General features: G+C 39.7%; 1 protein-coding gene across 12 annotated transcripts in view; it reads left to right on the forward strand.

The window, feature by feature from the left end:
* LOC121644602 (receptor-type tyrosine-protein phosphatase mu-like) overlaps positions 1 to 14422 on the forward strand; it is a 177812-nt gene that overhangs the window by 132910 nt on the left and 30480 nt on the right. For 4 of the 12 annotated variants that reach the window (XM_041992659.1, XM_041992663.1, XM_041992660.1 and 1 more), the window contains 7 exons: positions 732 to 812; positions 1499 to 1525; positions 3313 to 3324; positions 4481 to 4674; positions 7282 to 7290; positions 9679 to 9766; positions 11341 to 11417. In XM_041992659.1, the coding sequence (XP_041848593.1) occupies positions 732 to 812; positions 1499 to 1525; positions 3313 to 3324; positions 4481 to 4674; positions 7282 to 7290; positions 9679 to 9766; positions 11341 to 11417 (488 nt within the window). The remainder of the gene's footprint in view (positions 1 to 731; positions 813 to 1498; positions 1526 to 3312; positions 3325 to 4480; positions 4675 to 7281; positions 7291 to 9678; positions 9767 to 11340; positions 11418 to 14422) is intronic. The other 8 variants (XM_041992661.1, XM_041992670.1, XM_041992664.1 and 5 more) reach the window with 5 other exon arrangements.

The raw sequence follows: 14422 nt of genomic DNA on the forward strand, positions 1-14422 counted from the left end.
GTGCCGCAGCTCAGGGTTTTGCTATCATAAATCAACCACATATACAGCAGAAACTTTTTTAAGATCCTTAAAAGCATCTAAAACACAGAGTGCAGAACAGAACCAAATCAATTCGAATTTGAGAGGGTTAAAATCTTTTATTTCCCATACTCTTGTGTTTTGTACAGAGCACACAAACACATTTATTCACTTATTTCTTCTGGTGTCTGGCCATGCATAGCAGGTTCAGTTTTTATTTCAATTTAATAATATCTCTAGTTGGCATAATGTAGTAATAGGGAATGAAAATTTGTTTATGTTCCCAAGGTAGCGTTTGTCAAACTGAAAAAATCTGAAGTCATTGCAAATAGGAAACATTGCTAATAAGCCAATTAAAACAAGGGCATCCTGACAGCACAAACACCCCCTTCATTATAATATTTCATACATTTATGAAAACTGTTTTTGCCTCATGTAGCAACTATGATGAACTATGTTATTAGTAGTAAGATCTGAATTTAATTTGATTTCTAGGAATCATATTTAAAACTCATCAGTGTCCTAAAATCTACAGCGGTGCCCCAACCCCCACTTTGGAAACCACTGCTTTACAGTATCTGGATTTTTTTTTAAAAGGGACTGAAAAGGTGTATTTTTACTTCATAGGTTCTGCATGTAAAAAAATACCAATCTGCAATACCAAAAACATATTATTGATGTTTTTTATTGTGTTCTTTTTTTTCCATCTGTAGCTGGATCATCACCTTCCTCCTTCACACTTCCAAAAGCCAACACTCTCAGTTCATCCATCCCCACCAATTCGTATTACCCAGGTAAACACACTCTCTCTTTTCTCATTAATCCTGTGTGCCATCAAAGAAGTGCTTCCCATGCAGTCTGAACAGCCATGATGACAAATTCTGTTATTATTAAACGGGCAAAATTAAGTGTCACAACAGATTAATAAAAGGCAAAATTGTCAGACAAATTTTTAATGAGTTTTGCATTCTTGGTGAGACCTCTTTCTTATGACATTTACAAGCTGATACTGTAATGTGGGAAATGAATTTACCCAACAGATTTGATATGTGCTTTAAGAATTAAAAAATTATTTCACAAATGAGAAAGCAGATAAATTAACTTGAGAGGGGTTTACGCCCTGCTACATTTCTAGTTTATGTGTTAGAGCACTTCGCCAAGATGGATTTTAGCTGTTCAATTACAGCTTCAGTTTCCACCAAATAATATCCATAATTGTGTGTCTTCTGTAATCACTTCACAGCTCATTTATTAGATGGAGTAAAGGGCAGTTAGATTTATAATCAGCTAAACTTACTGTATAATGAGCTTTTTTGGGTAATGTCCTACATTTCTTGTTATGCTGCTTGGCAGGAAACCAAGAAAAAAAGTGTCTTTTTGTCTTTGTTGAAGTTGTTTTTGTGGATTGTCTTTGCTTCTTTTATTTACTGCGACTTTCTTTCCTCTTCCAACTTCTGCACTTGTTTTGGGGTTTGAGCAGATCCCTTTGTACCAACTGCTATCTTAGGTGAGACACACTTCCTTTTACCATTGTTACTGATTATATATTCTTATCTCTATGCTAATGAAAGTTACAGTGCATTGTATTCATAAGATGGCTGTTTGAAGACTTAACTGTGAGCCCCCCAAAAAAAGAATTTTTCTAACTTTTGTATCTTAATTTGGATGATTTATTTTAACTAAATATGGCTTCCTCACCTTCATACCTGCCTGCTGCTTCTCCCTCTCCTCCACCCCCTCTCCTCCTTCTTATTTCCCCCCACATTCCCCTCTATTCCTCCCCCTTTCCGTCTAACAAGCTCTCCTGGGCTGAGGCTGGCTTCACTCCATCCCATCCGCATTGCGTGTCGTGCGTGTGATGTCACTTATGTGTTTGACCTCTCATATGCATGGACAGACATGTGGACTGGATGTGGGGGAGTGTCTAAGGGGGGGAGGGCAACAAGAGGGGGGTCACTTTGCCCCAGCAACCAGGGCTACAGCATGCTGAAGCCTTAGCAGCTGCACTTAGACACAACAAACAAACGGTGCAAGAGGGAGACACAGAAAAAAAGCTCTCTCTTAGCCCCCCTGTTCAAAACAAGGATGCGCTCGGTCTGAACTTTTAAAGTCTTGCATTAGTAGTGCTGCCCTCCCCTCCCTTCCCTCTCTCCTCACTACACATTGAACTCCCCTCCCTCCTTCCAAAACAACAACCTTTTCTATTATTCTTTTTAATGTCGCTCCCCTTGCCTTTGGCTAACTGCTATTGACCTACTTGTTTTTGTTTTGTATTTGCCAGCGTTCATAGATCTTGTTCAGCAATAGAATAGAATTATGAAAAGCATTTTGTACTTCTTTTAATTATTACTGCCCCTTGTTGAATATGCAGAACAGCCCAAAGTGCAGCATTTTATACAAGCAGATGCTACTAGCGGAGCACACTATGTTTCTGCTAAGTAGGGCACTAGAACTGTAATAATTAAATACTCAAGGCCACAGAAGAAATATGCAATAAGCAACTCTACTCCAAATTTACCACAAGCAGCACAGCACCATTTTTAAGGATCCAACTTTAAGTTAGGGCATTTTTATTTATTTACTTATTTTTTCCACATCAGTGCAACTGAAAGCAGTGTCTTTCATCACTGCTCCTGTGACAGCTGCAAGTTCCACATTTAATGAAGCATGAAATAATTAACATCAAATTACATCCACCAGAAAAAGGTCACATGCTTTCAGTTGTGACTCATTCAGTCAAAACATTGTCTCTTCGGCTGAGGGTTAATGATCAAAACTGACTCAACCAGGACTGGTGATGTTTTTGATTTCATCTCTCTTTCATCTGAAAAAAATGCTGTAATACAGGTGTTACCACGACCAGATGCAAATATAATTAAAGTAATTAGGTAGATCATTTCAATATGTCAGAATATTAAAATAAAAAATAACTGGCATCATTGAAATTTGCAAGTCAAAGAATCTAAACAATGACAGCTTACTCCAAAGATTAGCAGTATTTTCTTTTTTTCTCCCCCGAAATCCATGACTTCCTTTTTTTGTTAAGTTATTTTTATTTTTGTCTTGCACTGTTGAAATTGCCCCATCCATCCACTCAACATCCCCTCCCTGACTAGGCTCTCTACTAAGGTAGTTTGAACTGAGAGGCATGTGATCTTGCCCTTTAGCGTAGCTCTAAAACACTCAACTGTAACAGGTTCTCATGCTGTATTGTTGCTTATCCCCTCTCTCCTGTCTCTTCTCCTCTCTTTCTCTTTATATTCGTAACCTCTTATGTATCTGCTATCTAAAAAGTGCCCATTAATGGTAAGTTTTCCCAAGTGGGCAGTGGGTTGGGGGAAGGAGGCGGTGTTTACTCAGAAAGCAAGCCAACACTGAGAGGCTGCTTCTGACATGGGCATTACAACATTTATTGCATGACGAGTGGACATGTTAGCATCTCACCACCCTTCGTACCGTGCCACCAAGCCACCATTAGCTTAGCATGGTCTACAAAACATACAGTGCCCCATGGCAGCATCACCCCATGCATTTTCCTCCCATCTCAGCTTCCCTCCTGGGTTCTTTCTCTTTTTTTTTCTTAGTTTTGGTTTTAGTTGATTTTTTTTGTTCATAATTCGGGGAAGTATGGGTGGCAGGGGCTGAATCCACACTGTGTCTGTGTGATGCTTATGATGGTGCCTGCTGCAACATGCTCACTGTGGCCCACCGCACCCTCTCGCATCCTCCTCCTCCATGTTTCTGGACACCCCTCCATCGTCCGCTGGCTCCCCAAAGCATCTGTGCCTCATTTCTGCCACTGACTGGATTAAAGTATGAAAGAGCTGGAATGGAGTCTGACTCACAATATGAGCCACAGCCCAAACCAGTATACTGTACCGCCAGTAAACAAAGTAAACTTGTTTTACAGCATCTTTCTGATGAATCTTCTGATTGATCTGTGCTGTTTCTCACAGTCGGGGGCCACTGAGATATTTTAATCTAATTGTGGCCATATTCAATGTGTGTTAGTTAAAGGGCCTTGAAAAAAATGGCTATACAGTACAGTGTTTTCCAGCCACACTGAGACAGATGGACCTGAACCTTCCCACCACATGATTCATCCTATTACTCAATGATGTTGTGTTGTTGTGACCATCCATAACAAACAGATTACTAGCTAAGAGTTGTTTGTCAATTTGGAGGATGGTGACATAATGCTTAACAGTAAATGAGATAATGTGCCATCTGCTTATGAGAACAATTGCATCTGATATGCACTAGTGTGAAAAGTGACAGCACCTAGGCTACTTATCTCAACTTTTTATGTCAGTAAACTCTAAAAAATGACACTGCCATTTACTGCTTCAAGCATTATGTCATCCAGATGTATCTTGGAACAATCTGTTGGTGAATAACGATGTGAGATTAGCTCAGATTTCTCCATCCTGACGTGGCCTGTCTCTCTGTTTTTGCCCCACAGATGAGAGCCAGAACACGGGCAGCGACACCAGCAGCCTGGTGCAGTCGCACACGCACTCCCTGAGGAAGCGGGAACCCGTTGATGTGCCGTACCAGACGGGCCAGCTGCACCCGGCCATCCGCGTGGCAGACCTTCTCCAGCACATCACCCAGATGAAGTGTGCTGAGGGCTATGGCTTCAAGGAGGAGTACGAGGTAGGACGGGACCCAACTGTCATCCTCCTGCAAGCACATGTCACACCTGGTCATAGACTTGTAACATCTCCGCTGAAGTTCTGGATTGAAAATGTTCATTAGTCTAACATGTGGCTTCAGCTGTGTCAAAACGTCTCTTTGTGCCTGTTTATTTGTGTTTTGTTTCTCCTTAGATGCACTTTTTTGATAAATTACTATTTTACCCTGTATAGTGTGTTTATGTTGTGATGTTTTGTTTTTTTTCCTTTTTTTATCTGTTCCTTGTTGTCTGCAGTGGTGATTTATTTTGTGTGTGTATTCTCCTTGAACACTCAGCTGTAGGCCAATGTGAAAGACAAAAATGCACCTCCAATGAAAATATGAGGAAGTGTGAGGTGTGTGTGAGCCCATGTCCCCTTCTTCACCGGAATCAGGACCGATTAGAGTCTATCGATGGCAACTTATGGCTTTCTTGGACTGTTGTTGCACAACAGCGTCTATAATTTGAGACCAAGCTTCTTGCTGACACGACAACAAAGGATTTTGCCCCAGCGGAGTATCACTCTCATTCTCGCTCATTAGTGCAAGAGGCTGGCAGTAGGTTGGCGATGATCCAGCCTCCTTTCTGTCCCTCAGTACAATAACAGCCAGCTTCTTCTAACCCTGATATTGTAACAGAGTGTTTTTTATCTGTTCAAACCTTTTTAACAAATGAAGTGCTTGGTGTAACTTGAATTGAGGGATACAGGCCTTTTTACCATTATGCCACACTGATCTTCATTTTAGTTAAACTTGATAATTGTTTGGGAACTAATTTTCAAGAAGAAACAGATGTAGGAAGCAGACAGACCAGTCAACCACAAACATACTCTATATAAGGCTATGTTGTTGTAAGAGTAAGGTCAGTCATTGACTTGCTGAAATAACTATTTACTTCTTGGGAAAGGCCTTGATATTAGCATAATTCTATGATATACTTCTGCACCACAGATGCTTTAATATGCATGCAGTGGACACTGATGCATCCCCATACCATCACAAAGTCTCATTTGTGCACCTTTCACTTACAACAGTTTGTATGCTCTTTCAGCTAAAACTTGGACTCCTCTGACCACAAAACACTTTTTTTCCTTTCTTTCTGTCCATTTGAATGAGGTCTTGTACAGAAAACTCTGGTCTTTCTGTACAGAGCTGATCTATGACTTCCTCCATGCATTGTACATTTACATTTTACATATCTGAATGCAGATCCAGACTGTTTAGTGACAATGTTTTTTCAAGGCACTCCCAAACTGTTTCTGGGGGTCACTTAGAGCGGGTTTTTGGCAATAACAATGAGATTTTCTCCAGACAATTTTTTTTTTTTTCTCTCAAAGTGGCATTTTTAAAAAAAAAATCTGATCAATAATTATCTTATCAAGCTTGGCCCATAGTAGTTAGCTATCCTTGTTTTGAAAGCTTTCTTTTATACCCAATCGTGACACCCTCACCTGCCACCATTTAATTGGCTCATTGCAGAATCTACCAGAATCCTGTTTCTTGTAGATTCCATAAACTCAGTATTTCTTAATGTCTCTTTGAACTTTGGATGAAAGTGTTGCTGACACCAAAATCTACATGTGTTTATTTATTCTAAATACAGTGAAGTTAGTAAGTGAAAACACTGAAAATCATTTCTGGACTGAGGTTAAATAAAGGTTCAAATGAAATAACGAACTACAGAATACAGGTTTTTTTTTATTATTATTTTGGAAAACTTCCCAACTTTTCTAGAAACATACAAAATTGTAACCTTTCCCTATCTTCATTACATTTTTTTCACATTTGCTGTTTTTTTTTATAGCCCATTAAATTCTGTGATGTTCTTATCTACACCTCCAGTTTTCTTTCCGCGCTTCTCTCTCTTGTCTGCCATCTTACCTGCTAAATGTTGACCAGATCTATCAGTAATTAACTCTCCTCCTCCCCCTCATGACCACAAAATGAAATAACGTAGCTCCACAACACTACCTGCATTAGATCACTGAGGGGACAAAGTGCTTTGGGCTGCCCTCCAGGCCTTATATATTTTGGAAGAAGGTGCTTTGGGTTCACACAGTGAGCATTGCATCAATGCAGAAGAACCAGTAAAAAGGAAATTAAAAACATGAGGAGGAGGGGTGCCTCTTGGGTTGCTTAAAGTGTGTGATGGAGCTCATTTTCACTTGGCTATAGAGCAGGGCTACTCAATTCGGTCCTACGAGGGCCGCAATCCAGCAGGTTTTCCATGTATCCCTGCACCAACACACCTGAGTCAAATTAGGTGGCTCTAACAGCCAATCAGTTTCTACACAATGACTCATTAGTTTGACTCAGGTGTGTTGGTACAGGGATACATGGAAAACCTGCTGGATTGCGGCCCTCGTAGGAACGAATTGAGTAGCCCTGGAATAGAGTGAGCATTTTGATGTTGTGATCCACTGCTGTCTTTTCTCTATCAATCTGTCTTAAGGTTAATGCCCTTTTTAACCATTTATTTCTGATGATGAGATTGGAGCTTAGTGCACCTCTAAACCTGTTGACTTACACTGTACTATATCTCTCTCTGACCCATGCTTCTTGTTATTCTGTTCGTTAACTTTGGATCAGATAAACGAGGTAAGCCAATATTTTTGGTTATTTGTGATTTATTTTTTTAAACTTTTTTTAAACTTTAAGATAATAAATCAAACCTGGTTGTTGGGTATTTTTAAGCCCTGGGAGAGTAAAAGATCACACCTTTATGATTTGATCTGAAAAGGGCATTTACCAACAGATGCTATGTAAAGTTAAAAGTGTTTAACAGTGTTCAGGGTATGGAATGTCATTGTTTCTTCTGCCAGCTATGTCTGTACATCATCACAGTGTTATCTTTTAAGCATTTGGAAAACAAAATTTTTACAAATGAGTTAAAGTTAACAAAATGAAGACTTAATCATTAATTTAATTTGATTTGGTTGTCTTTATTTTCATGTAGCAATCTGTTAAATTCATTTATTCATTTTCAACTCCAAAACAAAAGTAATAACAGACAATTGGACAACACTATAAAAAAAGGACACTGTAAAACACTTTGCACTTTGCAAACCCTTATGTTAAAATGTTTTAGCAAAGTATTTGCATGTCCCAAATGTCCTGCACGTTGGCACACAGCTTGAAACAGGAAGCAGAAAAAAAGTTTTAGCTGCATCAAAACTGCCATGTTATGATATTGAACCTGTTTTCAGTTTGTTTAATATTAACAGAGGAGTTAAGGAGGAGCCAATGTTGAAAAACTTCAGTAATTCTTTTAGCTTCAGCCATAAGTGAAGTCAGTTTGAATGAGTCTCCTTTCTCACTAAGCATATGATTAATTAATGCACAAGCAACCCACTAAACAACTCTGCTTCAATGCATTTTCATCCATTTTTCTTCTCTTTATTTTTTACTTTTTTATTGTGTGTACTGTATGTCAAGCTGTCTGTTGTCATTTTTACTGTATGCAGATTTTCCCATAGTGTCTGCATGAAGAGAAAGTATTGTGCCGTTCACTTAGTAGTTGCAAACAAAGAAACGGCACAGCAGACTAACTGTGCTGGGACTGCAGAGCAGGAGTTAGCCTGTAATTAAAACACAGTAAGTTGGATTTCTGCCAGTGGGAATAATTTGAGGATTGTGAAAAACTACCTGCAGATGCAGCAAAGCTAAATGCATCACACCTTGCCACTAAATAGTTTTTCAGGTCGAGTCTTGTGTTGCTTTTCTCTCTCTGCTGAATTTCAGGTAGCCAATTATTCCCACATTTAGCCTTTAAATTGAAAGCTTTTGTGTAATCTTTTCTTCTTTGGACAATTTTATCTCCATCTGTGTTCAGGATCCAAAGAGCTTAAGAAATACAACCAACACAGAGTGGCTGAGTTTAAGAGAGAGCTATTTTAAATTTACCAGGTAACGCCTCTCAGCCGGTAGCGATTTGTCTTCAGATGCTTGATATTAGACCGGTGTCCTTCAGAATGACAAGGAGAATGACGCTGGGTCTGTGTGTTTGCTAAAGACTTACTGCCACGAAAGGAGAGGCCTTTGTAATCTATCTCCAAGACATGCGTCCATCTTCACTGGAAGGATGGGGTATATTTTTAGCATATTAAAATAGTTTCTCAGTGAAATCACTAATCTTTAGGACTTCATACAGGAATATTTCCTTGCGTGATGTCTAAAAAACCTTTTTATTTTAGACAAACGGCCTGCTGCCTGCCATAGCACTAAGATGAATAGAACCATCATGTCCTAGATGAGAGATGTTTGAGCACAATGCTTCCTACTCCACGCTAAAAGGAGCTCTCAAATTATCTCTTCAACCTCCTGTATATGTTTGTGAATTTTTATTTGCAGATGCACTGTAATGCATTAGCTGACTTTTCAAATTTGCATTAGCTTACTATCAAAAAAGAACAATGACATGTTTTTGTCCAGGCTAGTCTGCTTGGAGCCGACCCCACCCACCCCTGCTGAACAGCGGTGGAGATGTATTTTCATAATTTGGCTTAATTGTGCCTGGTGTGCCATCAGAATGGAAATCTCCCCAGTGAGAGATGATAAATATTTCATGAGGGTAATCTGAGCTGAGCAGTTTTGATCTGTAGACGATGAGCTGGCTTTATTTTTTTTCCCGCGACATCTGATTGAGTCCTTCAGATGAGGCAGACAGGCAGCCGCTGCGGTTGCTCCTCCTCGGCAGAGCGGCGCAGGGGGAGAGGTTTGAGTGTGACACCCGCTGCCTTTGCCCTAATGGCGCTCGCTGTTTGACACAACTCCCCAGGATGCACCACCCACCCTGTGTTTCATGTCTGATAACGATGTGAATGTTTCTCTCTGTTTCTTCTTCACTCATGCCAATGTTCCTTTCCTTTTTTTGTAGAATTGAAAGAGGAATACTGTCTTCTTTAGCCTGGTTATCATTTAAAGTGTTCACACATGACACCAGACTTCATCTTCTTCTCTCTGTTCTCTGGTTTCTCTTTTTTCCAGAGCTTTTTTGAAGGACAGTCAGCGCCATGGGACTCCGCCAAGAAGGATGAGAACCGCATGAAGAACCGATATGGAAATATTATTGCATGTGTGTACAAAGTACCTCCTCAGTGCTCATAAATTTCTGTGTGCTGTTTCTATTCTTCTAGCTGATTTATTGGCCAGGCTTGCGACTGGATGACTATAAGCTGCTCAAACAGAGTTTTATATCAGCCAACAAGAGCAGCTTTGACCTTTCCAATCTGCTTTTATAATCATTCTGTACTTTCTTTTATGCCATGCAGGATGAGATGGTGCATATAGTGTACCTGAGGCAATGTTAAAAAAATGTTTAATTTTAGCTCAAAATTGATTCATAATATCTATGTGCACTTCAGCTGAGCTGTAATGCAAATTGGTCAGTTAATCCTGGTTGTAAAGTTTGTTGTAGACTGCTTACAATTTATGTCTTAGAAGAACTATCAGGAAATATTTTTGTTGATTTCATTTAAAGGTTTACTTTCAAATGGAAACTAGGCAAATAGTAACAAAACAAAAGCAAAACTACAAATCAGTCAGCTTCTGCTCTCACATTGTGATTTTATAAGTCACAGCTCTTCAACTCCGTTTCTTGAGGGCCACTGCTCTGCTTTAACACACAAAGTTCAAATGAAGCAGATCTCATCAAAATCTTATTCTCAGGTTCTGCATAAGTCTGTTAATGAGTCATTCATTTGGCGAGGTGAATGCAATCAGAGAAATGGCTAAAGTCTGCAAGACAGTGGCTCTCGGGGGCCTGAGTTGAAGAACCCTGTTATAAATCCACATTTAAAAGCTCTTATACACTAAACACGCAACAGGAATCAGCTGCAATGAAAGAGCCCTGTGCCGGGTCTCTTCACATCACAATATTCTGGGCAAATAAATTGTACCAGAACACACTGAGAGCATGTCCAACGATGTACCATCTACACCTGTGCAAGAAGCATAACTCCTGTGTAGAATTGGGCAGTAATAGCATTAAACAATGGAAACCAAATCCCACTCATAAAAAATGCAAACAATGCAGTTATTAAAATCATTTGGTAGGGCTAAATTTATTACAGGAGTAGTTTTAGCAAAGCTTAGTGTGTTGGTTGTGGTAGAAGATAACAAGAAACTCCACTAAGTAGATGAAATCATTAATAATCCAGCAACCCTGAACAGTCAGTCAGAATTATTTCTTTCTGTGATAGACCTGATGCTGATTCATCATGCCAAAAATACTGATGGTCTCCAATGGGGAATTCATTGCACATTAAAAAACAAGAGACAGGAGTTCCCAGCAGAATATTGTCAGTCTGGAGTAAAACAGCTTTAAAGCCAATGAGTTACAACAGCAAGATTTTAATTTAAAGTCTTTGGCTTCAAATGTATTCATTAAGGTTTTCATCTGGCACCTGCATGAATGCCATCCATTAGCCATGCTGTGTCTCTGCATTGTTATAGCAACGCTTTCTTTGGGGCATCTTGATGATGCTGCATGTGCATGCTTTTACACCTCCATCACATGTCTCCATCTCTTTTAATTTCTCTCTGTATTCCTTTTTTTTCCATTTGTCCCTCACCCCCTTCTCCTCTCCTGCTGCCCTCGTTAATATGATTAATTCAACACTGGTTTCTTCCTCTCTGCCTCTCTTCCAGATGATCACTCCCGTGTCAGGCTGCAGGCCCTGGAGGGGGAACAGAGCTCCGATTACATTAATGCAAATTACGTTGATGTAAGTACACACACCAGCCAGCACCACCAACGCAAAGGTCATTGCGCTTCCTCTCAGGGAGAGAGAGGGTGCTGGTACCGCTGTCTCAGAGGGGCCTGAGGGACGATGCGGCCTCTACCGCCTGTCTGTCAAATGCACACACGAAAGGATACACACTGACAGAAACAGTCACATGCACAATGCTTTAATATTTGACTGTAGATGCCTGTTGTATCATTCTGTTCAATGGATGCAAGATTCTGATCTTTACTCTTCTGACTTGATCTAAAAAACATAACTCTCTCAAGTAGCCACCTTTTACAAAGACCACTGATCACTTGCAGGTTTTAAACTCATACTAAAACTCTTCCACTGAGTCAAAGCACTGATCTTTTACCTTGGATTTCAGGAATATGTTACATGAAGTCAGATCTGGGGAATATGGCTGCTGATGACAAACACTTGCCCTAGTGTGGACAAAAATGTGCTTTGTTTTGACGTTATATGTGCAATGGGAGAAAGTTTCACATCACATTTCAGATGCGCTTTGATAAATATTCTCCATCAGACACTGAAATTGATTTTCTGCTGCTTTCCGTTTTTCCACTAAAAATCAGTTTTAATCAGTGATCATCTTTGAGAAAAGGATTTAGACAGTTTCAGACTTTGATGTTTGCTCAAGCTTGATGTTCGTTGTGAAAACAAATATGTGCAGCTGCAAGTATCAGAACAGGACTCAGGGATCATTTTGTTGATGTGTATTGTATTGTAAAGCACAGAGTGAGAATCTCAAAAGAGGATTGTGGCAAATGTACATCAGATCAGATAGTGAGTTTTTTTTTTTTTTTTTGTATATTTTATAATTATTATTATTATTATTATTATTATTATTATTATTATTATTATTATTATTATTATCATTGGTCCTGCCATGTACATTACCTGGTTTCTCAGTTCTAGGTCTGATAATGCTTGAAAAGAAGGAGTTTGTACTTTAAGCACAGCAAACACCCGAATCAGTTAAAAACACCTGGTCAAAGTTAGGGAACAGACATTATTGGCAGGATGCAAAGGTGTTTGAGGAGGGTGATGAGGATGTGCTAGAGTCACAGAAAATTTCAAACAAACAACCAGTGTTGTGATTTTTTTTTTTTTTTTTTTTTCTGGTGATGACACTCTTGAAAGATCAGAACAATATTTAAACACATCTGCTTCATATTAAATTTTGAATAGTGCTAATTTGAAAAAAGTGTAAACCACGTTGTTTTTCATTGCTCTCTTCTGCACGTTTCTTAAATGCTGCACATGCAAACTTCTACACTTCCTCAGATCCCCAATGAAACAGCAGCCAAGTTTGAACTAGATTAAAAAATATTATGACAAAAATGGAAAAAAAAAAAGATAAAGTAAAAGATAAAGATTACTGTATTTGTATGATAAGACAGCTGTCTAACTGTCTGGTGTTTGGCAAGCACAGCTTTTATGTGCACTGCAGTGATTCAGCACACCTTTACAGTAAGTAAAACTATTAAGAGAGAAGAGGCATGGCATCTGCTGAAAACAGGTCTAACTCACTTATCTTACACAATGCAGAAGCTCCTGATCTGACCTGATTTGCTGTTAATAGCAGTGTTAGTAGCAGGATGTGACCAATCACAGCGGCTCACTGGCCTTCTTAAGCAGATGCGTCCGCTCCATGTGTAATGGGCCGACTCTCTAAGTGGTTCTCTGCTCAGGAGAGAACTCTCACTCTGTCTCCCATCTTCTCTTCCACCGCCCCCCATAATGTGGTAATTTGTAATCTCTTTTTACGCTTTCAAACATAAATTCATAATGCAAGGTGTGCCGTGGCAAATGCAGAAGGCTTGAATTATTTACCTTTTCCACTATTCAGTTTATGGGCCATTATGCTGTGAGAAGGGGCGCTGCAGAGAAGACTCTCGCAACAGAGAGGGTCCCATTAGAAGATAAGTATATACGCATATTAAAGCAGGCCCTGATTGAAAAGGATTTCCACTCCTCTGCCAGCTTCATTGGAAAAGTACTTAGTAGAAATACAGGCAGATGGATAATGATGTTTTTGCTCTTTGGAAAGCTTTTTAACCCATCTAAAAGCTTGTCCTGCCAATACACTCGTGTAGAACATTCCCCGCATTGTTTGTTATTGTACTCTATTATATGTCAAATTATTTGGAGTTATGTACAAGTAAGCAGAGTTAGTACATTCCTCTTTCCTGCAGCTGATTGAGTAATTTTATAAACATTAAGGAAGCTATGAAACACAGCTTGGTACTGTGTTGTCTGGAGAGTTGTATGGGTGTGTGTGTGCATACAGTAAAGCTTTAGTACCACTCTGTCCTGGATATTTATGCAGTGCTTGGTTTAATTTAAAGACATACATAGAAACTGAATCACCCAGGTGCTCACAGCACCTGTCTTCTAAATGTTTGTGTTAATTTACAATTTACCTCTGTAGATTATGTGATAACTGTGCTACAGTTCACTTACTGCAAAGTGAGTGCATCTGCAAAACTTTGTAGTTCTTCATTTTTGTTATTTTGCTGTTTTCACTTTGATTTTAGAAATCCCTGTATGTTGGGGTTTACCCCGCTGGACGAAAGAGTAGCCTCCCTCTGCCTTCGGGTGGGGCTATGGGTCCTGACTGTTGTTTGTGCTTATGCACCAAACAGCAGGTCAGAGTACCCACCCTTTTTGGAGTCCTTGGAGGTGGTACTGAAAAGCACTCCTTCTGGGGACTCCCTCATTCTGCTGGGGGACTTGCTTACGTGGGCAATGACAGCGAGACCTGGATGGGTGTGATTGGGAGGAAAGGCCCCCCTGATCTGAATCCGAGTGGTGTTTTGTTGCTGGACTTATGTGCTTGTCATGGACTGTCCATAACGAACACCTTGTTCAGACATAAGAGTGCCTACATGTGCACCTGGCACCAAGACACTCTAGGTCGCAGTTTGATGAACGACTTATTGTCGACGTATTGTCGGACTTGCGGGCGCATGTTCTTGATA

This window comes from Melanotaenia boesemani, chromosome 8 (assembly GCF_017639745.1).
Source record: "Melanotaenia boesemani isolate fMelBoe1 chromosome 8, fMelBoe1.pri, whole genome shotgun sequence".
Lineage (NCBI taxonomy): Eukaryota > Metazoa > Chordata > Actinopteri > Atheriniformes > Melanotaeniidae > Melanotaenia > Melanotaenia boesemani.